Raw genomic sequence first — 27,708 nt, 5'->3', positions numbered from 1 at the left:
TATATAAAGCTGTTGTCTGGCCTTGGAATTTGGGAATATTAGTCATCGATCCTATAGTGTGCGTGTTGCCATAAGTGTCTTTTGCTTCTCTCTTTATCCAGCCTGCCCATACAGCCACGCATAACGAGACACAGTGACAGACAACTAGCCCAATGGATTAGACATATTTTCTAATCGGAAAAGGCAGACTAGGTATGTGTGCCCCGACACTATATATTTGTCTACTGCATGCTTGCTAAAGGTGTACTAGCATTTATAAACTGCATTTTCACGCATATTTGTTTATAACCTGTATACGATTGCTGCCCTATGATAAAATGACGAGTAAAACACTTGGGTTACTTTTGTAACGAGCTCAGGCTCAGTTCACGTGTGAGGTGTGACTAGTTAATAGTTAAGCTCATCGACACTGAATTCCCTAACTGACTACAAATGATATCTCCACAATTTCTGTTTTGTTCTCTTTTAGAGAAAAGGCATCAGCCGAGCCCGAGATGGAGCTCGAATCTAGCCTGGCTTTGAATTAACAAAGCCATAACCAGCCAGGAATAAAAGCATATTTTGTTCTCTCAACATACAGATAAGCTAGCATGTGAAAAGTAGTACCATCCGGCTGTGCATGTACAGTGCATAAACACTGAAATGTTCAACGCCACAGATGCCCAAGCATTTTCTCTTCTTCTGCCTCTAAAGCACCCTGGTTGATCACTTTATCAAGATAGATACTGCACATGCTGCACGAGAGCACTACTGCAACGACCGCATCCATCCGTGAGCATTTTCTGCAGCAAATTAGGCAAAGTTTACGCGGAATCCCAGCCCGTATGTCTATCCCCCGTCCTGCAACTGGCACAAGCTTTGAGCCAGTTGGGATATAATAATAATAATAATAATAATAATAATAATAATAATAATAATAATAATAATAATAATAATAATAATGTAATCTCTGCATCTCGTTTCACTGAAAGAAATGTGCGTGGGCAGAAACCGAGCGACGACGATGACATATACCTCTAACTAGCTAGCTGCTCGAGGAGATAAGGAATTTGCAGGCTCGGCAAGCACCTTTACTCCATGAGCTTTTGCACCATTTGGAGCTGCAAATCTAGCTGACTTGTGCCGCCCAAAGGCCACATGTCACAAGATTCCCATGACTATAGGTAGCTAGTTCATTCTAATCTAGGCTGCATCACGACTAGGTTCATAGCCAGGTTCATGGATTCAGCACAAGACCATGTATTTATTCCATTCCACACCACAGTCCACAGGAGGCAAACAGACTTGGCACTAGATATTCAGCCTTTCGTCTAGACTTATAAATACTCCCTCCGTTCCAAATTAGTTGACTTGAATTTGTCTAAATATGGATGTATCTATACTTATTTAGTGTTTAGATACATTCGTGTTTAGATAAATATGGATCAAGTAATTTGGAACGGAGGGAGTAGCAGCCACCTATGCGCTCTTCACCATGGCAGATTAAACAAGTGAAATGTGGTCCACAGGAGATGAACAAGAGTTCTAGCTAGCTACTTTGGTTGGTTGTCACATGGAGTTCTCCTCAAATCACTTCAGTTGCTAGCTTCTGCCTCATTGTTGCATTGGCACTATTTTAAAGTGTGCTTTGCAGGGATAAGAGTATGCATGGTGAAGTGTTTGGGGGAACTCTGGGTGGCTACCGGCGGTTTCGATAGGTTTGGGAGTGTTTGCGCTTTAGAAATTATAGAGGTACGTCCATGTACACTATGATGGGTGCGTGGGCAGTAATCGAGTTTCGCATCGTCGGAGTTCTCTTCAAGCACTCCAGGATACATTTTTTCGAGAACTTCCCGAAGTGTTTGGAGGACTCTCGGTGTCACCAATCATTCTATAGATATTGGCCTCATACCATAAGAGTGATGTACGAACGAGTTGGGACCCGCATTTGGTATTACCAGGAGTTCCCTTCAAACACTTTACAGTGGACCTTTGGGAAGTTTTAACCAAAGTGTTTGAGAAACTCTCGGTGTAACCAAGCTTAGAAAATATTTCAAGCCACAGACCACAGGGGATGCACTATAAATCATGTTTAGTTTTACCGGGAGTTTCCTGCAAGCACTTCACAAGGCATTATTCCAAATGCCACCGTGAAGTGTTTGGGGGAACTCTTGGTGCCACTAAGCTTACTCAATGCAGGTCAAGAATTTGAAGTGATGATCAATCTGAAGCATGTGTGTTTGGTTTTACCATGAGATCCAGGCATTATTCCAAACGCCACCGTGAAGTGTTCGGGGGAACTCTCGGTGCCACCAAGCTTTACTCAACGCCGGTTAAAAGCCTGACGAGATGATCAATCTGAAGCACACATGCTTGGTTTTACAATGAGTTCCCTACAAGCACTTCACAAAGCATGATTCCAAATGCCACTATGAAGTGTTTGGGGGAACTTTCGATGCCACTAAGCTTTACTCAATGCCGTTCAAGAATTCGAAGTGATGATCAATCTGAAGGACATGTGTTTGGTTTTACCATGAGTTCCCTACAAGAACTTCACAAGGCATATTCCAAATGCCACCGTGAAGTCTTTGGGGGAACTCTTGGTGCCACCAAGCTATACTCAATACCAGTCAAGAACCTGAATAGACAATCGATATACACATGCCATGTTTGATCTTACCAACCATTCTCGTCAACCATTTCATCAGGTATGTTTCAAGGCCTAGTGTGGAGTACTTGAGCGAACTCCCAATACTAACAAGCAATGGGCAGGCGTTAATTGAGCGGACCCAACAAGATATTCCGATGAAATGTCATTTGTTACCATCATGAGTTCATTTCGATCGCCTCACATTGCACCGCCAATATGTCGCCCTCCATGAGTTTTAGATGCAACGTCAAGTGGAGCTCAAGGTGGCATCCAACATTTTAAAATCAGCGCACGCCTCCTGGTTGATTTGAATCCACCGATGTTTTTTTGTGTTTCTTTTGTATTTTTTTTAGCAGGTGTGGGCTACTAATTTGGTCTATTTCTTCTTTGTCGTCACTCGTCACTCGTATGTTTCAGGCTGAAATCAAGACAAAGCCCGAGAGCTGGCCAATATTCATGTGGGCCCTTAACCACGACGCATGGATGCCTTGGCACTATGATCACCATACACATGTTTAGGGCGGTGTTGTGGATCGCTCATAGCAAGTGCATGCGCTCCTTGCAAATGCTATGTCTCCCGTACCGATTCCTATTACGAATCACCTATGGGCGGACTAGTACGGAACTGGCAAATTTAGTTGTTTGTCGTTCGTTGATTTGCTTGTCCTCATTCGATCGATAGGTTCGGTCTGGGTTTTTTTTTCAGGTTTTTTTTTCTTTTATGCGTCGGTTTTCTTTGTTTTTCTATGGGGTTTTTTATTCCGCTTTTCCTGGGTTTCTTTTGTTTCTTTCTTGGTTTTCTTCGAGTTGTTTTGGCTTCTTCGCTTTTTTTGTTTCTTTTGTCAATTTTTATTGTATTTTGTTTTCTCAATACACGTCTACTTTTTTCATAAACGTTTGTACATTTTTGTCTATAATTAAAAAATTCTTTTGTAGCCATTTAACATTTCCAAGAACATGCTTTGAATCTTTTCTGAAATATGTGTCATTTTTTCAAATGCGAAAAAACATTTTTTTGAACTATGCAAACATTTCTGTACATTTTATTTTTGGAAATGTCACAAACTCGTTTTGAAACTTTCGAAGATTTTTTAAACGTACCGCACATTTTCTTGAATACACGAAACATTTGTATTGAAGGCATTTTATAATCGTCACAAACATTTTTGGTACATATCATTAACATTATTCATATATGTGATTGACATTTTCTACTTTTTACATTCAGATTTATATATTTTTCTTACACAACACATATTTTTTTATACATGTTTAACATTTTCAAATGCAAGATTAATATTTTTCAGAATTTTATGCAAAGTATTTTCATAATATATATGTTTAAGATATTTCAAAATATAATCAGAATTAAAAAATAAAATAAAATGTGAAGAGAAAACAAAAAGAATGTGTATGATGTCATCATGACATCAGATGATATCAGCACGGCGACAGCTGGTTACTGGGCTGCCCTTGTTCCAGCTCCGCGAACCGGAATTGGGTGTCGCAGCAGGCGACACATAGCCACGCCCCGCGGCCCCACGATGGGATGTGCTTTTCCGAGCAGTGCTACACTCCTTCTTTTGTAGTGTTATTGGTTTTTTATGTCGGCTTGTTTTATTTCCTCAAAGATATATCTTGGTCAGTTTTATTTTAGTTAAAAAATGTTCAATACTATGAAAAAATGTTGTTGGATTGAAAAAAAGTACATGAATTAAAAAATGATCGGGAATTCAAAAACATTTTGTCAATTTTGAAAAAAGATGATGAATTTCAAAAGGTTCATGAATTCAAAATATGAAGAATTCTTGGAAAAAGCTAAGAAATGTTCATTTTTTAAGACCACCACCCGTGAAGATCTTCAGATCGAGGTGGTTATGAACATGCTGACCGAGGAGCCACAAATGTAGCACGACAACGCAAGAGTGTCCTTTACACTAGGTATAGTGCGAAAACTATTTTGATAGCAGTTATGCATCTATGGGGTTACGTCTTCATTATGTCTTGGGTGATGATGACTATGAGAGGAGGACATGTTGCAGTTAGAGTAAATGCTAGGATTCGGCCCTATTCAGGACTCAAAATAGGTCTTTCACAGGTGGTTGCTTTATTGGCTGCTGTTTCCCTGGCTATAATCATGAAGGATGGTAATGCAAATGGAATCGTTAAGGGGGTTTTATTAATATTTTAAATCATGGAGTTAAGATGGTAGAACTACCTATGAGTGTTTGCGTAGGAGATGCGGGAAGGGCATCAGTTGTGTTCTTGACTCTTTGGCAATGCAGGAATAATGTGAGATTACAAAATAAATGATATAGTGATCTTATGATTCTTGTTTAGCTAATTTGCTTGTGGATCATGGGATGGTCTATATTGCAGATGAAGGTGGTAAACAAAGAGCTGCTGATGGTCTATATGCGCACGCTAGAGCATGTAGCAGGTGAATTGTACAGTTCATCGCAAGTGTGGAGTCACAGGGTACTGCGGTGTCGCCTGCGCATCTCTGCCGTAGTTTTATTTTTTGGACCTTCATGTTAAGTCTGGTTGGGCTTGCTATCATGTATGATTTGTGCTGCTAGTTGATTACTTTAGTTTCTAGCTGTAGTTTGTATTAGGGGCTTGAAAGACCACGTGTTTTCTGTTAATGGAAAATCAAGGGGGGCGACCCTTCTTTTGATTAAAAAAATGAACTTTCTCTATGCAATTAAAAAATAAAATTTCTTTATTCAAACCCAGTTGAGAACAGTATTCATTATAAATCTGAAATAATCTGTTGGAAAAAATGGCTATCGCATTCTGTGTATTCATTATAAATCTGAAATAATCTTTTGGTAAAAATGGCTATCGCATTCTGTATCATAGCTAGCGAAACCGAAACAAAATAAACGTCTTAAGTATAATATCTCATGAACGTGGATCAAATTAGGCAAGACAGCTAGAATAAAGGATGATTCAACTCGCAGGAAATTTGAACTTACGACTTACTAGCAGTATAATAAAGTTTACAGACTATCAGCTAGATAAATAGAAGAAACATTTTATGTTGATTCATTCTTCCTTCCGGACTTCTTTGACCGCCTGGATGGTTTGGCGAGATGCTGGCGCTGACTCTCGAACCCCTTCTGGAAGTTCACCAACCGCCTGTATACGTCGTAGGTGGCATACGCGTCCATGGAAGCATAATAGATGTTTTTCAAGGGCAAGGGCGCTTCTGCCCATATATGGTGGTCATCTTCTATGAGAACGTCCTTCATCTTGTTGTAGCTGTGGTGGATGTGGAACCAGCGTAATCAGCCAAGCCATACTTTGGCTTAATCGTCACTGGATCAGGCACTCTCCACATATTCTAGATATCCACAAAGTTTTGTACCACCAGACCAACCTGCTTGAGTTTTTTCTTGTCATTCTCGATGTCCACCCCAACAAAGGTGTACTCCTCGTCGAGCAGGAAGGTGGCAAGAAGGCCGCAATGCTCATCAGCAACGCTTATGTGGTACACGAGGACGTAGATGCCAACGCATAACTGGACCACGGACGCCATCTGTGTCGGACAACGAGGCCAGGTGTACTCCACATCCAGTGCAACTATCTTCTGGTCGTCGTTCCGCAGCCAGTATTTGAATTTGCCAATACAGTACTCAGCACAGCTAGCCTTGTTCGTGTACTTCACACAAATTTCGGTATTTCCATCTGCCCTAGCATCATAATCATTCTCGAACGCCATGCCGAAGGACTGTAATTGATGAAACCAGTATAAGACATGAAGCATGACAATAACATGATAACAATAAGCCGAGATGAATATGACGGCAGATAGTATAGGAATTCTGGCGCTATTGAAAGTTTATGTAAACAAGTGCATGAACAATTTAAACTAAACAAGTACTCCCTCTATAAAGAAACCACTAAAGCAGTGAACCAAAATATGTTATATTTCCTTGCAGAGGGAGTATATGCGAATTAACAATATAAATTTACGCTCTTGAAATATTTATCTAAACAACTGCATCAACAATCAAGAATAAACATGTATCTATGAATTGTTCATCACCCATGCAGATGAAATTGTGTGTACAAACTAAAGAAGCAGGAGAAAAACAAGAAATTGACAAGACAACGGACTAGATGTTGCATGCAGATGAATCTGTGTGCAAAATTCTCATAAGGCAACGGATTACATGTTGCAGGCAGATGAATCTGTGCGCACAAAATAAAGAAGCAGGAGAACAAGAAATTGACAAGAAGAAGACCATCGTATGTGCTGGTACTGGAGAACTACTAACAAAATTGACAGGAAGGAGAACTCACCGTTCCAGAAGCCAGATTGTTGGGAGAGTGGGCGACGCAGAGGAAGAGGGAATCGAGAGGACGCAGAGGTAGAGGAACCATTTTTGGAGAATCGTGGCAGTGAGGACGAAGCGCCCTCGCGCATGCCCGTCCTAAATAATTGGGACGGGGCTCGTCCCGTCTGCTGGAGTCCTCGCTTCCTTTGTCATGTTCACATTTAAAATGGGCTCACCCATAGGCCCGTATAAGAAAGCACAAGAAGCCCAAACGCTTCACGGTTGAGATTACTGATATAAACTTGTTAAAAAATTCTCAAAATAAAAATATAGCTAAAAAAACTTTACGTGATCTAAAACTACCTCTTCGTGAGATCCCAAATTCCCAATATTTCCTTGTGGTGGGTTGTTAGAGAATCCCCTATACATAAACATTACATGATCTAAAACTACCTCTTCGTGAGATCCCAAATTCCCAATATTTCCTTGTGATCGGTTGGTAGAGAATCCCCTATAAATACGAAGCTTTTCACGGCATAGATCGTATACTTCCACCCCACGCCTCCCACCCCACGCCACCCATACCTAGCCTTCCATGACTACACCGAATTACCACCCCACGCCGCCCAAAGTAGCTCCCAGGTCGGTGAAGCCGACGGAGCTGTCATCTTCAAAGCCTGCGTCGGCGAATCCTGAGATGAAAGACAAGGGCACGTCAGAGAAGCCGACGAAAGAGAAGGGCACGTGGGAGAAGCCGGCGAATCAAAAGATGAAAGCGAACGGCAATGGAGCCGGTCGCCATCGAGAGAATCCTCCGGTAACGATCGAGATCCTTGTATTGTGTATACACCCTCCTTCCCAAGTTTGCATGCAATCCCATTATTTACGGGGCACTTCTTTTTGACCTAGTTTAGTTACAGCCATAACAAACTATCCCTATTTTACCGAAGGGAGATTGGTGTGTCTAGAAAGGCTTGCACGAATCTTAGCATAAAATCAATGACATAGGACTTAGATAAGCAATACTTAGAGCACATCTACATGTGCTTTAGCAAAACTTAAGGGAGATCGTGGATACCTTCCTCTCTTAGTTTTTAGTCGTGAATGCCTCTCTCTGTAATGAAACTTGCGCTATTTTCGTGCTGGAAAGTTCTACGTGCAACGATATGGAAAGGAAGGACTAGTAATTCAACTTTGTTTAAAACCAGCAACCGAATCAACAAAATAATCGTAGTACTCCTAAATGCCTGATCAAATACGCAGTAGACAAAATACAAAGTAGTTTTGTACGTAAGTTGCACGCCTCACTTATTTGGCAATGAGAACATCAAATGTATGTACTATATTAAATTTTAGGTTGACGAGAAAAGTAAAGAGAAAGATGGACAGTAGGATCACATGTTACATTCCTAGTATGGTGATTATCTATAAACTATTGATCTTGTGATCATGTATCCAATTATTTTCGTAAGCGTGACGCCTGAAACTTTACTAGTGTACATAGAACAAAGTCTGCTCTTTGTACTAAAAATCTATACTATTATCAGTCAATTTGCGGACAGAGATAGCTTGTTTTTCTATGTCTGGTGTTCATTATATGGCCTAGAAGCTCTATAATTTCATGTAGCAATGTAGAGCACAATTTTGATATTGGCATAGATTACATCTAGTCGGTTCTATGCGTGTTTAAATGAATACCATACAGAATCTAATCACACTATTTGTACATTCAGGGAACTCAGGTTGCTTCATTGCTGCAATACAAGAAGTTCATAAAAGATTTAAACGCACAGCAACTGACGTACATCAAGTTGGTTGGACTGGGTGAACTTCTCAAGACTCCTGGCATGAGAATGAGACGTCTACTGTGCCAGGCCATCGCTTATTCATATGATGCAGAGCAAGATGCCTTTATAATTAATGGGAGACCATGTAGGATCACACTAAAAGATGTGGAGCATATAACAGGCCTGCCCTGCATGGGGAAGAATCACGTCTGTTCAAATCACAACGATACTTTGGAGTTATGGAAGGAATTGAAAGACCCCAATGACACAAAAGTAACTTTGAAAGGATTGCTAGCCAAGATGAAAGGCAACAACACACCTAATTTTGTCAGGCCATTTGTCTTGTACACCATAGGCAAATATGTATGCCCGACAACACAGCAGTATGTGGACAACAGATACCTTGGTATTGTTAGAAACGTTGAGACAATAAAGAGCACCAATTTTGGACAGCTTACACTTGACCATCTTATGACTAGCATCAGGAAATTTGTAAATGGTGGAGCAAATCTGGAGGGCAACCTACCATTGCTGCAAGTAATACAATCATTATTAACATACAATACATTTAATTTTATGGAAAATTTTCTAAGCTGTTTTTGTTGTAATGCAGACGTGGTACTACGAGAAGTGGAGGGTGCACCAATTGGACTCTACCATCTCGTATGCATCAAGGTTAAGGCCGCTGATCCAAAACTGGAGTGACGAGAAGGCACAGAAGGTTGACAACATAATCAACAAAAATTATATAGGGGTTGGAGAGGTAAAGTGTTAGTACTGTGTGCCTGGATTATCTACCATATGTTTTGAATGATACTAACGACACTAACATACAGTATGTCAATGACCTGCTGCGGCCTTTCAATCCGCCATCAGTTGGGACGCCGGTCAAACCAAAGACTGACAGTCAGGTAAATGATGAACATTAGACACAAATATATATTGTAACTTTGCAAGTACAATCAAATTCATATGCTTCTAACTACTTGTAATTTGCAGGATAAGGCACTCATGGGCCGTGTATTGGCTGATTTGAAAGAAGTTGCCTCCATTGTGCGGGAAGCCAGTGCACAACAATTTGATAGGATGAGCACCCTTGAAAAAAATGGACGAGTGCCTTAGGCGTACACTTGCGAACGGCAGACGCACGGACGACCTCATCACAGAATTCAATGTAAGTATACCATTATGAGTTTCTATAAATATTTTTACTATCAATACTCTCCACACTAACACATTTGTTTTAAAGAACCACTGCTATGGAATATTTGATGATGGTCGCCCAGGAGTAGAGGACATACAGCTATCTGACCTGGGAGTACCTGCGGACCCAATGGAGGTCCCAGGAGAGAATACTACTCACCAGCAAAAACAAAAAAAGACACGGAGGTCATTGCCAAAGGCATTTCTGCTAAGGGAATACAAAAAGATAACATGGATGCCCCCATGAAGAACGTAGCTGAAGATTTGCAGCCCGCTCCTAGTTTGCAATCGCAAAAGCATTCAAAAACCACCACAAGCCTTGAAGCTTTCATGGTGATACACATTTCACATCTAACTGATTTTGTTTTAAGTTAATGAAGATTTGTAGCTAACAAGTGCTTTATTTCGAATCACAGGATCCTCTGAATTTGAGGCACAATGAGAATGTGCGAAAGGCTGAAGAAAGAAGAGATCAAGATGATGAAGATGTCAGAATTGAGGTGGGGGGAGAGGCGGGTACCAAAAGCAAACACCGGTCTGCCAAGGCTAAGGCAATAAGGGAGCCGGAAGAGACACATGTCTTCCCAGTTGATGAGGACAACTATGATGATTCTTTAGCAAAGCAGCGACAAGATAGCGTGGTTGATTCCATGCTACCAACTCGTACGAGCATCCGAAAAAGAGTGGCATCTTCATTATTTTGCAATGAAGATTATGTTCTGTACGATAGTGATAAGAAGAGAAAGAGAAACAGGACTCCATCGGAGTCTACCAACGATTCCAAGGACACAAAGAATACAAAGAGGAAAAACCGTTCAGGCATTTTTAAAGATACAGACACAGGTGCTTCGAGGCTGGAGACCGACCTTGACAAGTTTCGACAGAATCATGTGGCCGAAATTGTCAACACCTCAGATCTTGATAGACAATTGGTGGTAATTGATGACATTGTTCTGCTACAGAAGCATTTGCAATGCCTCACCATGATAGATGGAGTTTTAGATGACAAATGGTTGGGTGACGAAGTAAGATATTTGCCAAATTATTTTATCAATTTTCTTTTGCACAGTACAATTAACTTGAATTTTGTTTTAGTTGGTTGATGCTGTGATTCAGATCATGCGTCATGATCATCCTGAGGACATAAGGGACGGGCAATTGGTTTACATTGAGAGGGTGGCCGGCGTCGCTATGCTCGAAAGAGATGGTAAGGTAGAGAACTGCCATGAGGCCGCTTTGGCGGGCAGTCATGGAACAACAAAAGGAGACAACTACCTCAGACATGATCTGGTACCATCTAACCATGACATAAACACATTTATTTTTGTAATCATTATGCATGTTTATGTAATCATCTTTGCTGTCCAGGTATTTCTACCTACGAACATGGCGAACACCCACTGGTTCCTTGTGGTCGTAAACCCCAGAAGGAGGGAGATTCAGATTCTTGATTCACTTTTCAGCTACGTAGTAACACAAGTGGTTCACGTGGTGAGATTTTAAACGTCTTTCAATATAACACAACATTTAGCATCATACCTAACCTTGAACCGTGAGCAACTTCTCATACCATGGACTTTGGCAGATACGTGGGGTGGAAGCACATCTGAGAGCATCGCTGCGAATCAATGGACCACAAAGCCATGCATGGCAAGACATTAACGTGACCCAATGGACAATAAAGCATGTTCTTGTGCCAAGACAAGATGACAAGTCAGTCAACAGTATTAGCTTCTCAATATGTTTTGAATTTTTAATACGTGAAATGGTGCTAACAGAATTAATTGTTTTAGTTCTTCTTGTGCACTCTACATGCTGAAGAACATCGAATTCTTTACGGGAGAAGATCTTACGCTGCTTATGACCAAGTACGTAGAGTAACACCTAAAATTTTGTCAATTTTGTAAAAATATGAAATGATACTAACATATCCTCCCATGCAGGCATACATTGACAATTATAGAAGAGAGCTGCCTGTTGCCCTTCTTACTTTGCCCTACAATAAATTGAAGCCCATGAAAAGACTGAAGACGTACATTGCTAGCCTATCGGATGCAACTGCGATTGAAGATCATGAAGATGCAAGCAGTTAGTCCAGCAGTGGTTGATTCTTAGATCTGGAGTGTACACTTGGTTATGAAACGGTAGAGTAGGGTGTGGTTTGGTTTTAGTCCCGAAGAAGGTTTCCTAGCCATGTTCATAGTCCAGTGCGGATTAATCAAGTTGTAATATTTCACAGTACTGGTTCCAAATACTATTCTTGAAATAAATTTGGTCTGCATGGGAGACGCTGAAACATATATTTGCTTTCTACAACCAGAACTTTTGAAGCTTTTTTTAACATTGCTAGTTAGAAGTTTCAGAAAAATTTCAGTTAGTGCTGAAATATTTTGGCTGGAAGGCAAATATTGCAGTGAGTGCTTAAATGAATGAAGTTCAGTTATTTCATCAAAATCTCACCGAAGTGAAAACCATGGTGTCGTGCCATCTTGAGCAGCAACAGAAATGATTCAGCGTTATTAACAAAATGGTCTCACAGATACGAGGAAAAAAGGTATGCTTTTGAACATGCAAGATCGGATGGGCAATAAAATAACTTCACAAGAGAGCCAAATACTATTCTTGAAGAAGGTTTCCTAGCCATGTTCATAGTCCAGTGCGGATTAATGAAGTTGTAATATTTCACAGTACTGGTTCCAAATACTATTCTTGAAATAAATTTGGTCTGCATGTGAGACGCTGAAACATATATTTGCTTTTTTCAACCAGAACTTTTGAAGCTTAGGAAGGTTAACTGAATTCTTAAATTTATATTTAAGTGTCGTCGGAGTCTGGACAAGATTCAGAACAATTACATCGCTAGTTAGAAGTTTCAGAATTTTTTAAACATCGCTAGGTAGAAGTTTCAGAATTCTTTTAACATCGCTAGTTAGAAGTTTCAGAAAAATTTCAGCTATAAATAGGGATCCTTTGAAACCTCGTAGATCATAGTTCGTCCTTCTGCGCCGCCCAAACCAGCAAGACAGAAGGACGGAGCAACCCAGGAATCCAGCAAGACCGAACGACGGAGGCAAACATGGATCCTCTGGTACCTCCCCACGATCTCAGCCGCTGCTATTTTTCATGCCACGATCTTCCTCGGATGATCTCTTGCTGCGACCCCACTCGTTGTTTGCATATTCATGTAACTCCGCACGTTTTTAAACAAATTAAGTTGGGGGGCGTTAGGGGAGGGTGCTAGGATTTGTTTCCTACCAGATTGGCAGTTCATTGATTAATTCCAGGCTAAATCTTAGCGTCTGGTCTTGTCGATGCCAATTAGTGCAGCGGGCGCTTGCCTTCTTTTTTTTCCTTCCGCACGAGTCATGGAAGGCATCGATGGCCCATGTTTTAATTCCATACTAGTAGAATGCCCGTGCGTTGCCACAGGAAATGGATACATTTTTTGCTGGTTGCATACATAAATATTTTAGTGGTTCAACACCTGTCGTGTACTTGCAATTCTTATACACATCAACTGGTATTGTCGAACTTTTTTACAACACCATATCCACACCCAGCCGCTACTATCACAATAGGTACGTTGCTACTTAGTAAACAAATAAATAATAATCATTTTAACTCTACAACATACCGTAAATTTATTGTTAATGATGGGGAATCTACTTGGTTTTTGCTTGTTTGGTGGCATGGGGCCGGCATGGGGCCACCCCTTTATGTTCTTCCTTCCCTCTTCTTTTTTCCTTCTGTGGCAATTCTGAGATAACTATTTATCATCTTGCCTACTTTGGTTGCCATTTGGCCTTCCGTCGCTCCCTTTCTCATGCAGATTTGGAACAGTGGCATCAGCTTGCTTCCACCTTCCCCTCGCTCTCGGAGACTTCAGATTCGGTGGTCTACCCTCATTCCTCCTCGGGGTGTTTTATTGGTGAAGTCGCTTTACCGCAAGCTCATTTCGGGTTCTATTACTCTGAAGTTCAAGGGTGTTTGGAGGGCTTGTGTTCTGCTTGAAATCTAGATCTTCCTTTGGCAAGCTATTTGTGGAAAGCTCCATGTTGTTGCGTGTTGGGATCAAATTCGGAAGCGTAATGCTCGGGCTGCGGCAACGTACTCTCTTTGTTCTCAGCCAGAAGATTCTAATCATATTTTATCTTCTTATGATTTTGCGGTCCTGTCGTGGAGCTGTACTCGGCAGTCTCCGTCTAGTTTCGCTCAATTATTACTTCTTGTCAGTTCTTTGTTTGGGCAGTTGTGGCGTGTTTTCTGGCCTGACTTTGGTGCAGTCATTTGGGCTCTCTGGATGACCCAAAATAAGTTTACCATTGAACATGTGTTCCCTTCGAAATCAGTTGATATTATTTTTAAATCTCTTAAAGCCTTTGATTAAGACCTGCGATGTGGATGCCACAGATATGCTTATCTCACGCGCCAGGGCTATGGCGATCTCTCTATCTCCAAGGGTGCAACCTACTGCTTAGCAATCGTCAGGTTGTCTTTAGCTAGCTTCTAGTTTTGGTACCTGGTTGTGGCCTGTGTGCCTAAAGTTGAACTTGGTCTGTTGGGTTGTGCTTGTTGTTGTGCTGCCGTGGCATTAGATTGTATGGGTGTGACAATGTTGTGAACCTTCTATGGCTTTATTTGTAAAGTTGGGCAATGGTCTTTTCTCTAAAAAGAAGTGTTTACAATTGATTTGATGGCACCCAAACTATTATTTTAAACGATATATCTCTGCAACCCTATACAAGAAATAAAAGCATTTCTTTGCAAATGGAACTAAATCCCAAGGAATATTTTTCTGCAAAGATACTTTTGAACATTGTAACATAATAGCGACAAATAACTCTGATACGCTCCTTGCTTCTGTATGATTAAAATATCCACCTTTCAAATGAGAACGGGTGTCCCCACCACCATTGCTGACCACAAACTCCCATTGGTAATATTGCTAAGAGTAGTAAAGATTACATGAACCCATCCTAGCAGTTAGTAAAGAGTAGTAAAGAAATAGTCCGATGTAAAAGGAAATACTGCAAAGGGGCATTGATGCATGTAACCCATTCCTTGCGCTCCCGATAACAGGAGGTGGAGCCTATGGAAACACACAGAAGGATCAACCCAAAAGCATGATGCAACCCAATCCAATGTAAGGGAGAGGGAAAGTGGCACTGCAGTTCTGAAAAAAAGACCTCCTTTCTAGAATTCACCTACACCCGCCGTCGTCGTTCGCTCGCCAAAGGAGGGCTCGGCATGGACTCGCCGTTTCCATTTGCGCGTTCAGCACGCCCATCCCCACAGTTGTGGTCGACTACATCATACCACACCATCAAGACCGATCTCAAACAATATTGGTCTTGTCCTCTGTGATGCCACTGCCCTAGCGCATGCCAGACATGTCCTACTATCGGCTTCAGGACACCGGCCATGACCTCCAAGAGGAGGAGCACAAGTCCGGCTCCAAGGCCTCATGGCAATAGCCGCCAGACCACTGGTTTCACAAGGAGAAGCAATGGTAGCACCGGCGGATGAGGTTAGAGCATCTCCAATAAACGGTCCATATGTAAAAATAACCAACTTTTGGATCTTTTGAGGCAAAAAACAGCTCTCCAACATATGGTCCATATGCAAAAAAGAATTACCTCTCCGCCTCCAGGTGATGCAAAATTCAACACCTCGAGGTGCAAATTTACATCTCCGGAGGCAGGAGATGTAAAAACCGCGGCCGCGCACCAACGCCCAACCGCTCTTCATTTCCTTTCCCCCCTCCCCACTTCTTCCTCCCGCTCGCCGCCACCCCACCACAGCTCCCGTCACGGCCGCCACCCTGCCGCAGCTCCCCGACGCTGGCCCGCCATATATCCAGCCACCCACCGCCGATTCCACCCCGCCTGGGCCGCCGCCTACCGTCATGCCGCCCATCGCGTCCGTCTCCGCCCCGCCCCGACCCCGTCCGCCTCCGCCTCCGATCCGGCCTTCGCCCGGCCCTGCCCGCACCGCACGCCGTCGTCCACTCTCGCCCACACCGCACGCCGCCGCCCTGCTCCGTCCGCCTCCGGCCCGCACGACACGCCGCCGCCCCACTCCGTCCGCCTCCGCCCGCACTGCACGTCGCCGTCCACCCTCGCCCACACCGCACACCGCCGCCCCGCTCCTTCTGCCTCCGCCCCGCACAACACGCCGCCCGCTGCCCCACTGCATTTATTTGACATTATTTCGGATAAAATAATATGGCAAATTGCTGGAAGATGTCCATTTAAATTTGGCCACAGCCACAAGACAATAATGCACTGAAAGTACATCGAGTCTCTATATCTCACCTCGCTCCCCGTTCGGCCGCCACCCGCACCGCACACATGCCAACGCAACAAAAAAAATCTTCTCGACAGAAGTTGTTGTACTACATATAGAAAGTGATAATCAACATCAAGGCAGGGAAGAAATTGAAAAGAAGACACATGCTACTTGCATCCAATTAGGATAAAGAACATGGCAAGTATCACCTGTGGACCCACTGGGATAGAGATACATAAAGGATCCATCAACACCCAAGCATTTTACAATTAACTGCATTTATTTGACATTATTTAGCATAAAATAAATTGGAAAGTACTGCAGAGGGGCATTGTTGCATGTAACCCATTCTTTACGCGTCCGACAACAGGAGGTAATTGCTCGTGTGTTGCCACGGGAGCACAAATATTCTAATGGTTCAAAATGAATGGTGTCGATGATATACCATATCCTCAACCACATCAAGCAACATTGTCATCCGACAATGTTTATTCACCTCAAAACTATAGTTCATATCCACAAATAAAGCATTTACATATAATGAAAATAAAGCATTTGCAAATAATGACAACTCCTTTGTTATGAAAACTTCCATGCAGGTTGATCTCTCAACTGTTGAAGATCGTGAACCAACCTATGGTTGCATGATTAGAGGGATAGTGGTATCCCCATCCCACATGAGTTCAAATCCAGGTGCTCGCATTTATCCTGAATTTATTTCAGGATTTCTGGTTTAGTGGGAGGAGACATTCCCGTCGACTACGAGGCGCCTATTATGACTTCGTAAAATTTCAAGATCACATGTCGGCTCAGTCTCTCGGAGGTGCTCATAGGAATAGGCTGTGTGTGCGTGTTCATAGGAGTGAGTGCATGCGACTATATATGAGCGCTTGCATTTGTATTGTGTTCAAAAAAACCGTTGAAGGTCCGATGATAATCTACAAATAACTTTAAGGTACTTATAAAAAATAAACAATGAAAATAATAATGATGTGATACTATCCAAGTCTGCTACAATACAACATGCCAACCTACACATCAGGAATGAGAAAAGTAGGAATAATTATGTCTGATGGTAACACACGTGAGAAGCTTCCAGCCGCAACCAAACACCAAACAAGATGATTCCTACACCAGCTTGTTTTCCCTAAAGTAAAAATCTGGTTAGCCATGTCATAGAAAATTCACAGCTGGTAAATTAAAGAGAAGAAGATGTAACATACAATTATGCGATAGACATTTCCAAAAACACGAAAAGATCAAGGTAGTGCATTCTTTTGTAGATAGAAAAATGTGCTGTATTCTTTGTAGATAGATACACATGCTCTCAAATGGCCTGATATACTTCACGACATGATAACACTTCGGGTGAAAAAGATCCGCCACCACGGAGTTAACTACGCTAGTCTTTGTACCATGGATAATAAGCATCTTTTTGCCTTTCTTAACCTAGAACAAATATTAGAGCAACAGTTTGATGTGGAGCCAGGGAGAGAAACACATATATGCTATTGCTAATTTCACAACATATAAGTTTCCTAAGCATCAGAGCCTTGCAATAGAAACTAAATAACCTAAAACAAATATTAGAGCAACAGTCTGATGTGGAGCCAGGAAGAGAAACACATACATGCCGTTGCTAATTTCACAACATACAAGGTTCCTAAGCAAGTAAGCATCAGAGCCTTCCAATAGCAACTAAATTAAGATTTATAGGTTGTTATATGTACAAAACATCGACTATGTGCCATCAGGCCCTTTTGTGTGTGCCTTGGTTCCTATTACGAAAATGCAATGTTACAATACACTACTCAAAAAATAATATGGCAAATTGCTGGAAGATGTCCGTTTACATTTGGCCACAGCCACAAGACAATAATGCACTGATAGTACATCGAGTCTCTATATCTCACCATGATTTTCCGCCGTCTCACCGCTCCATCGGCACCAACGACCGGTACAGTGGCGGCTCAAACAAATAGGTCAGCAGCAATAGCCAAGACCTCGTCAACTCGCTTCAGCTGCTCGATTGCATCTCAAATTAGACCTGATCTATTTATTAGACCTGATTACAGTGGCAGCTCGTACAGATTTCTCTTTGAACATACTGGCATGAATTAATCATAATGAGCTAGCCTGCAAGTTATCATGTATTCATGCGATTGATATACACCCATGTGAGAATTGTTTTCGCCCATCACCAATTTAGCCAGAGAAGCAAACATGCAGCTTCTGCTAATTGATAATTGCAGCAGTAAGAAGGCCTGCCAATTACCTCTTGCGATTTTTTCTCTGAACAAAGAGGGAAAACCGGTGCCACACTTTCAAGTACCGCCGTTGTCCAGATCGATGTGATCGGTTCTACACTTCCGCCCCTGTGCACAATTCACAAATTAAACACATGTTCCAGAAGACATGAATGCTTGGACATATAAGCAATGGGATGAACGCTGGTGCGAGGGGGTGTGGTCGGTGGCTGCTGACCAGGTGCGTCGAGGGGTACAGATGGCGGCGACGGACCAGGGCAGCGAGGTCCGGCAGAGGACTCCGAGTGGCGGCCAAGTAGGAGGGGCTGGGATTGGCGACGGCGCTAACCCTAGCTCTCCTATTCGAGGTTTGGAACGAGAGAAACAGAGCATGCGTGTGAGTTGAGTTGACGGGCCTGGCAGGGTTTCGATGGGCTTCGCCCATGTGCTTGTCAGACGCGAGAGGAGAGGAGGCGAACGGCGGATGGACGAAGCGCAGGGCAGGATGCGGTCCGTTGGCAGGAAGATGCCAATCTCCAGTGTCGGATCAGTCGGGTGGAGACGCGAGAGGATGCAGTACTACTGGGTGACGACCCTCTGACGCCAATAGCCGCATCACCAGGGCGAGGAGGCATTTACGCAGGCAGATGGATGGTGCCACGACCTCCACCTGACCTTGAATGAAGCAGGGGAGTCGATGGCAGCCCAGAACTGGAGGGAAGGCGGCGACTTATGGGATGTCGCGGCCGTCGTAGCGCCAGTGGAGAGCTTGGGGCGGCAGCGATGCAAGGGAGCCGGGCGGTGCGTGGAGAGAAGATCGGTGAGTTCTGGTGGGAGGCCGCGCTCCTTTTACGGTGCATCAAGTCACACAATCAAATCATATCGCGGTCTGATTTTGTAGGACAGGGAAAAGGCAAAGGTGTCATGCAATCAAATCATATCAAAACTTGCCTTTCGTAAACCGGACAGAACGGGAAAAGGGGGTTGGACGAGACAAACGAACGATACAATTACCTACCACAATCTCCTTCTTTAGGAGTAGAGATAGCCTTTGGGGTAATTTAAATTTATTACCATATAATTACCATATTCAAAATTTTCTGAGTTATGGCCTTACCATACCTGGATTGATAGCCTTTGGGGTAATTTAAATTTATTACCATATAATTACCATATTCAAAATTTCCTGAGTTATGGCCTTACCATACCTGGATTGATTTATTACAATAATTATCATATTTGAGATTTCTGAGTTTATAGCCTTACCATATGTGGATTAATTGTGATTGATTACCATAAATACGTTGGGTATTGCCGGCCAGACGAGAAAAGAGGAAAACCAGTGGGAGGGGGATGGTGGGTGATGGGACGAAAAAAACCAGACGAAAAAAAGCCAGACGAAAATAAACCAGACGAAAATGGTGGGACTATTCAACCAACTCGTCCATTAGGAGTAGAGACTACTGGCCATGATTAGCGCCTAGAGTTGAGGAGACCACGGTTGGATAGTTTTTTATTTTCCAATGTTTATTTTATTTCAGATAAGTGCCTTGCAATGGAGATTACCTTAGATGACCGTTCAAACATAACCAAGCTGAATCACATGATAGTATTTGCACATACATGGAACTCAGCATGCTTGTACCTCATGCAGTAGCGTAGAGCACATTTTTTATGTTGGTATATATAAGCTGTATTCGTCTGTATGAGTGTTTAAATTGTATACCATGCTGAATCTAATCACACTTGCACATCCATTGAACCCAGGATGCTTCTTTGCCGTCACATGAGGAGTTCATAAACGGATTAAACACGCAGCAAAGGATGTACATCCAGTTGATAGTACTGGGTGGACTTCTCAGGACACCTAGCATCAAAATTAGACGTGTACTCTGCCTGGCCATCGCTAATTCATATGATGCAGAGCAGGATGCCTTTATCATTAATGGGAGACCATGTAGGATCACATTAGAAGATGTAGCGCATATAACAGGCATGCCCTGCCATGGGAAGAAGCACGTCCCTTCAAATCTTGATGATAATATGGAGTTGTGGAAGAAACTGAAAGACCGTAATGACATCAAAATAACTTTCAAAGGATTGCTAGCCAAGATGAAAGTCGACAGCACACCAAATTTTGTCAGGCCATTTGTGTTGTACACCATAGGCAAATATGTATGCCGAACAAAAGAGGAGTATGTGGATAACAAATATATTGAGATTGTTAGAAACGTTGAGACGATAAAGGGCACAAATCTTGGACAGCTAACGCTTGACTATCTTATGGATAGCATGAAGAATTTTGTAAATGGTGAGGCAATTCTGGAGAGGAATCTACCACTGCTGCAGGTAATTCGTAGTAGTACAATTATCAGTTACCTAACATACATTACATAATGTACGGGAATGTTTGTAAACTGCTTTTGTTGTCATGCAGACATGGTACTACGAGAAGTTCAGAGTGCACCAATTGGACTCTAGCATCTCGTATGAATCAAGATTAAGGCCGCTGATCTAGAACTGGAGCAAGGAGAAGGCAAAAAAGGTGGACAATATAATCCAGAATAATTATCTGGGAGTTGGAGAGGTAAAATGTCAGCACATTGCCTGGATTATGTAACATATATATTTTCTAAATCATACTAACGACACTAAACTGCAGTATGTTGAGGACCTGATGAGGCCTTTCATTCCAGCACGAGATGGTACGTTGGCCAAACCGAAGACTGGCGCTCAGGTAAATGAGTTACATAAGGCACAAATATATATTGTAACATTCCAACTAATATGAAGTTATATGATTCTAACTGTTTCGAAGTCTCAGATTAAGATACTCGTCGGACGTGTATTGACTGATTTGCAAGAAGTTGCCTCCCTCGTGCGGGAGTCCGGTACAGAACAAAACCATAGGATGTGCACCCTTGAAAAGAAAATGGATGAGTGCCTTAGGCGTACCCGTACAAATGGCAAGCTCACGGAGGACCTCATCAAAGAATTGAAGGTAAGCCTAGAATTATGAGATTAGTATATATAATTGGAAATTTACGTGTACAAGTTTTTTTCTAATTTAGTTTACTATCAAAACACCCCAGACTAACATGTATTTTTTAAAGAAAAAAACACGATGGAATATTTTCAGGAGTGGACGACATATATCTATCTGACCTCTGAGCACCTTCACACCCAATGGAGGCCTCTGTTGAGAATGCTGAGCAGGCTTCTGACCAGGGGAAACAAAAGGATGTCACGGAGGTCGATGCTAAGCACGATTGTAAGCAAGGAATAAAAAATGATGACATGGAGCCCCCCATGAAGAACCTTGATGAAGATTGTTTCATAATTATGTTAACATGCATACGTCAAAACCTTGCGGTTCTTGTAGTGCACTGTACATGCTGAAGAACATCGAATTATTTATGGGAGTAAAACTAAGGTTGCAAGACGAAGTACGTAAAGTAACACCTCAAATTTTGTCATTTTCTGAAACATATGGAACGATACTAACATATCCTCGCATGCAGGCCTATATCGACAAATTCAGAAGAGAGCTACCTGTTGTGCTTGTCGATTCACCCTACAACAAAATGAAATACGGGACTTGGTTCAGGCAGTACCATGCTAGGCAATCGGATGCAGCTGCGGTTGAAGACGACGAGGATGCAAGCAGTTAGTCCAGCATTGTGGTTCATTCTTACATATGGAGTGTACACTTGGCCATAAAGCGATAGAGTAAGGTGTGGTTGGGTTTTAGTCCCGAAGAAGGTTTCCTACCCGTGTTATTAGTCCATTGCACATGAGTCAAGTTGTAAAACTTCAATAATATTGGTTACTATATTTTGCTTGAATTAAATTTGGTCTCTATGGGATCTCATAGAAATCTATATTTGCCTTTTACTACCATGTGACAATAATGGTGCCTGGGGCAACCCTAGAAGAATAATGGATTATGATATGTCTATTTTCATACGAGAGAAAAATTTATTAAAGTATGAGCATAGCCTCACAACAGAAGTCAAAAATACTGCCTGATTCAACACGCAATCCCAGCTATGTCTCGTAGGCAGGCCGCAAAGCCAAAAAATAGACCATAGGATAACAAGAGTAAAAGCACGTATCATAGGGGGCCTCTGCAGGTGCTGCAACGCTGAATTGAAGCGATCACCTTCAGGAGCACAGTGGTGTGGACATGGTACATCCATCCTGCCTCAGGGAATCACATAGCATGTTTTGTCATAGCCCTGCAAAACAGAGGAAAAATTACTACTTGTACTAACCTTGTCAAGTGTGTGCATGTAACAAATGTTGGACATAACTAAACACGGAAGAATGAAATGCAACATATGGAAGAATCGAATGCTCATTCCTTTCTCTCTGCTTTTTGCGAGGACCATTACTCTCCCTTTAACAAGGCTAAAACATCATAATAAGACTTAACAACAATCTTGAAAATGTGGATATCCCATGTGAATCTAATTTTTCATATAAAGCACATGCCAAGTCTGTTGATCCCAGTCCAGCAATTGCACAAGAAGAAGCGAGCATCATAAATATTGAGCAACATAAGCTATGAATTGTTTATAGTACATTCCAAAATTAATAGCTTATCATCTCCATTGATCTCCAAATCTCACCTATCAGCCAAATTGAAAGAATACATGTTGAATGCAACGATTGAACATTCATAGATCAAGCAGTCGGGGGTGGAGGAATGGGGCTGGCCGTCGAGGCCGCCGGCCGGCTTCATCTAGTCCCGCAGAACATGATCCATACCCAACCACCTTGCCATCGGACGAGATGCATGGCCAGATAGAAGCTGCAGCCATGGCTGAGAAATGATATGTAGAGGACGCAAACAACCAATTGGGATGTGGGAAAGAGGTTGGCTATAACCTTGTGGCTATAGGCACCCGCATGGAGCACTGGGAGGTGGGATGGCGCCGACTCTTCGCCGGCGGCCGCTGCGGGGAGGGCAGTGGGCCTCCTCTCATGTTCGTTGAAAATGCGGTGCGAGATCGCGAGGGAATTGGGGTGGAGGAAGGGAAGGGCCGCGACGCGCGGCTAGATCCTGCCGACGACGAGGGAGTGAGGGGCCGCGACGAGCGGCTAGATCCTGCCGGCGACGAGGGAGGGAGGGGCCGCAACGAGCGGCTAGATCCTGCCGGCGAGGATCAAAACCGTAGCGGCGGCGAGACATAAACCCTAGCGAACGGGATAAATATCGAACCGAAAATAGCCCTCAAATTCATACCGAGAATACCCTCGAAATATTTGGGAGGGAAAAACAGATCAGTTCGAAATATTTTTTCTCCCGAAAATGCCCCTCGGGGTCTGATATAATACACGTGACATCAGTGTATTGCATCGTATCTGGACCGTCGATTTCGCTCCGACGGACGGTCCATATCGTCCGGATGCACTGTAAAATGACTCTTATTTTTTCATTCTATTGCTACTGGACAACCGCCTAATTTGTTTTTAGGTTTGGTCATCATTTATCTTTTTTTCTCATGTGTGTTTGCTTCTATTTGGTTTTATTTTTGGAGTCATTTTTCTTTTCTTTTATGTGATATGTGGATGTTGGGTGTGCATAAGTGCACACACAAGCACTATATAATATATGTGTAAACTATACTAAAGTGTGAAATGTATCATTGCTTATTTTAAGAACGTGCAATTTCTATGCAAATTGTGTGCATGTTTAAATCATGTTTTGTTAATTTTTTTCATTTCCTTTCTTATGTAAGGGTAATACCATTCCACTAATTTATTCTTTCTCAAAAAGGTTCATTCTATATTGCTTTGGTTTTTATTTAAGTCTTAGTATAGGGGAAGAAGAAGGCAGATGGGCCTTTGGATCTTGATTGGATAGTTTAGCTAAAGGTGAAAAATGTTTTAGGTGCTTGTTTAATAGTTTGCCATTTTTTTGGTTGAAACACCAAATGTAAAAGACGGACGTCTAGATGCAGATTGTGTTGTTGTCTGATGTAATATGAATGCCACTAATTGTTCTAGCTAAGAAAACTTCATTATTTTGATTTTGATTTCGCTTTTTATTTTGTTCTTTCTTTAAGGGTAATACCAAATACACTAATCCATTCATTCTTAGAAACCCGCTTTTGTGAAAATTCCACTCTTATATGCTTATCTGCCATATTATAAAAAAGTGCAATTTTTTGTGTATATTACATGCAATTTTTTTATTTTTTATTTAATTTCTTTTTTTCTTAAAGGGTAATGTCAATGCCACTAATTCATTCTATATTAGAAAACTTCATTATTTTATTTTTTTTCTTTCCCCTTTAAGGTTTATACAGATTTTACTAATTCATTCCTTCTTGGAAAATGTTCTTTAGAAACAAAATCACTATTATATGTTATTCTTGCATATTAATTAAAAATGCAATTATTGTGTAAATTGTGTGAGAATTTTTTTAGTATTTGTTTTAGTTTTTTATTTTGTTTGTTCTTAAAGGATAATACCAATGGCACTAATTCTTTCTTCCTTAGAAAATTTCATCATTTTGATTTTATTTTAGTTTTAGTGATTTTATTTTTTTCCTTAAAGGTAATAGCAATTCTACTACCTTTTGTGAACATTTCATTATTATATGCTTGTTCTTGCATATTATAAAATAATTGCAATTTCTATGTATATTGTATGCAAATTTTGCCATTATGTTTTCTTGTTTTTTCCTTTTCTTTCTTGTTAAAGGGTAATACAAATGCCACTAATTCATTTGACCTTAGAAAACTTCATTATTTCCATTTTGTTTTAGATTTTTTATTTTCTTTCTTCTTTATATGCTCTACCATATGCTTATTCTTCCACATTATGAAATAACATCATTTTTGTGCAAATTTTGTCACTATTTGTTTTACCTTTTCACTTTCTTTGTTCTTTAAGAGTAATACCAATTCTAATAATTCACTCTTCCTTGGAAACTTAATTTGTTTGGTTTTCTTTATCTTTATTTGTGCTCACTTATTCTTTAAGGTGACACCAGTACAAGTATTAGATTTTATTATTATGCAAACATGTGGTGTGTATCAATATAATGTCAGTCGCCAATGTGGACAATTTTCCTCTGGGCGTGGGCTGCACTGCAGTTTAACGTAGCAATTTTAGACCAGACTATCGTGGACTTTTTTATCTCGGCTTGTTTCTTCTTCTATTTTGGCCTTCAACTCAAAATCGATTGATTTTTTTTATTTTTGATCACCTTTTCTTAGTCAATGAGTAAACCACTAGTTGAATATGGCTGAAAAGGTGACTGGCACAATTAGAATTTCAGGCGATAATAAATCTAGTGCATTACTAGATATATTATAATTATGCATTATCTGTTAGAAGACGGCTAAAAAAGTTACTGCCCAAATTAGAACATGGCTAAAAAAGTGACTGACACGATAGTTAACCACTTGTCGAACACTTTTTTAATACAATGCAAACGCAAACGCTCATACATTAATGTATACACTTGCCTCTGTGAACGCATGCATGCACACACACCCTACCCTTATAAGCACCTCCAAGAGACTGAGCCGACACATTATCTTGAGATTGACGAAGTCACCGCAGACACCTTTGTAGTCGATGGAAAAGTCTCCTCCCGCTAACGGACATCTATGGAAGGCCTGAAATAAATTCAGAAAAATGCGAGCACCAAAGTCAAGTCTAGGACTTGAACACTTTTTTAGTCAGTCCCTTTTGTTCTCGGGTGTATATGGTTAAGTTGTCTCAACCCAAAAATTGGCGTGGACTTCTGTTCCATTGTGTGCAAAGGTGGACTCGCCGAAGAGGCGACCGAGCTGGGTCAGCCCACGCGCACGACAGGCCATATGCTCTTTTTTCCTGGGGTGTTTCTGTTTTCTTTTTGCTTTCTTTTTATACTTTTATTTATACTTTAAAATATTATAAATATATATTAAAAACCACTGTACAAAAACATTTGAAAAAATGTCGAACAAGTATTTGAAAAATGTTGAGCAAGTATTTGAAAAATGTTAATCAAGCATTCGGAAAAATATTGAATGTAAATAGAAAAAATGTTGATCATGTATTAAAAAAATGATGAATTTTTTGATCATCTATATAAAAATGTTAATCAAGCATTTTTAAAAAACATGTTGAACAAGTATTTAAAAATGATAATCAAGCATTTGGGAAATGTTAAATGTGTATAGAAAAAATGTGGACCACATATTAAAACAATGATGAAATAATTTGACCATGTATATAAAAGTGTTAACCAGGCATTTGAAAAATGTTGAACAAGTATTTGCAAAATGTTAATCAAGTATTCGGAAAGTGCAAAATGTGTATAGAAAAAACGTTGACCATGTAGATGAAAGCATTTAAAAATATGTTGAAAAAGTGTTTGAAAATGTTAATCAAGCGTTTCGAAAATGTTAAATGTGTATGGAAAAATGTTGACCACGTATTCATAAAAATGTTAATATTGTTATTTGAAAGCTGTTAATCAAGCATTTAAGATAATGTTGAAAATGTATGGAAAAATGCTGACCATGCATCAATAAATGTTAATATTGTACTTAAAAATGTTAATCAAGCATTTAAAAAATGTTAAAAATGTGCATAGAAAAAATATTGACCTTGTATTACAAAAATGATTAATTTGAATTGGAAAAATGTTAGATAAGTATTATTGTTGACATGTACAAAAAATGTAAAATAATAACCAAGAGAACAAAGAAAACCGAAAATGAAAGAAAAAAGGGAAGAAAAAATGAAAATAATATAGAAAAAAAACAAAATATAATGAAAAAAAGAAGAAGAAAATTTTCACTATGTGTCAAGTAGTCCGCACTCCTAAGTAACCATGATTGGAGAAAGAATGAAAAAAAAGAAAAATAAGCGGAGAAATAAAAAAAACTTGGGTCTTTTACCTCATGCAGTCCACGCCTCCTCTATATCCACGAACATGGTAGCTCGTTGCGCTATCGAAGAGACCAAGGATCGAATGCCCGCACACGGCCCCATTTTTCTTCCTATTTTCTCTATTCCTTTTATGTGCTAATAGGCCTACTCGATTTCTCCATACGCTTCAGCGAGAGAACCATCTGTCTTGCTTAATGCGAGACACAGCGCTCACGTTGTGCAAAGGGTTGGCTCTGGCTTGTTGAGAAAATCGACCGAAACTAATGTGTGGTCAGTCATCTATGCTCCACATGCTTGATGTGCGTCCATTGGATCAAAAAACAATGGTAGAACATTGGCAATGGCTACATGTCAGTTGCCTGCTTTTCAAATT

At 41.0% G+C, this 27,708-nt stretch overlaps 1 protein-coding gene across 1 annotated transcript; it reads right to left on the bottom strand.

Moving 5' to 3' along the window:
• Window positions 1-5,975: 5,975 nt before the first annotated feature.
• Window positions 5,976-6,353, bottom strand: LOC147987236 (uncharacterized). Its single transcript, XM_087542317.1, has one exon. It carries the CDS (start codon window positions 6,351-6,353, stop codon window positions 5,976-5,978), a length of 378 nt encoding a protein of 125 aa, XP_087398443.1.
• Window positions 6,354-27,708: the final 21,355 nt, after the last annotated feature.

Source organism: Triticum urartu, chromosome 2A (genome assembly GCF_056163025.1).
Source record: "Triticum urartu cultivar PI428250 chromosome 2A, HENAU_Tu73, whole genome shotgun sequence".
NCBI classification, from domain to species: Eukaryota; Viridiplantae; Streptophyta; class Magnoliopsida; order Poales; family Poaceae; genus Triticum; species Triticum urartu.
The sequence above is the reverse complement of the archived record's forward strand: the minus strand, read 5'-3'. Positions and strand labels throughout refer to the sequence as shown.

Coding starts and splice junctions, on each gene's coding strand:
- LOC147987236 (XM_087542317.1), bottom strand. CDS start 6,353: ATGGCGTTCGAGAATGATTATGATGCTAGGGCAGATGGAAATACCGAA.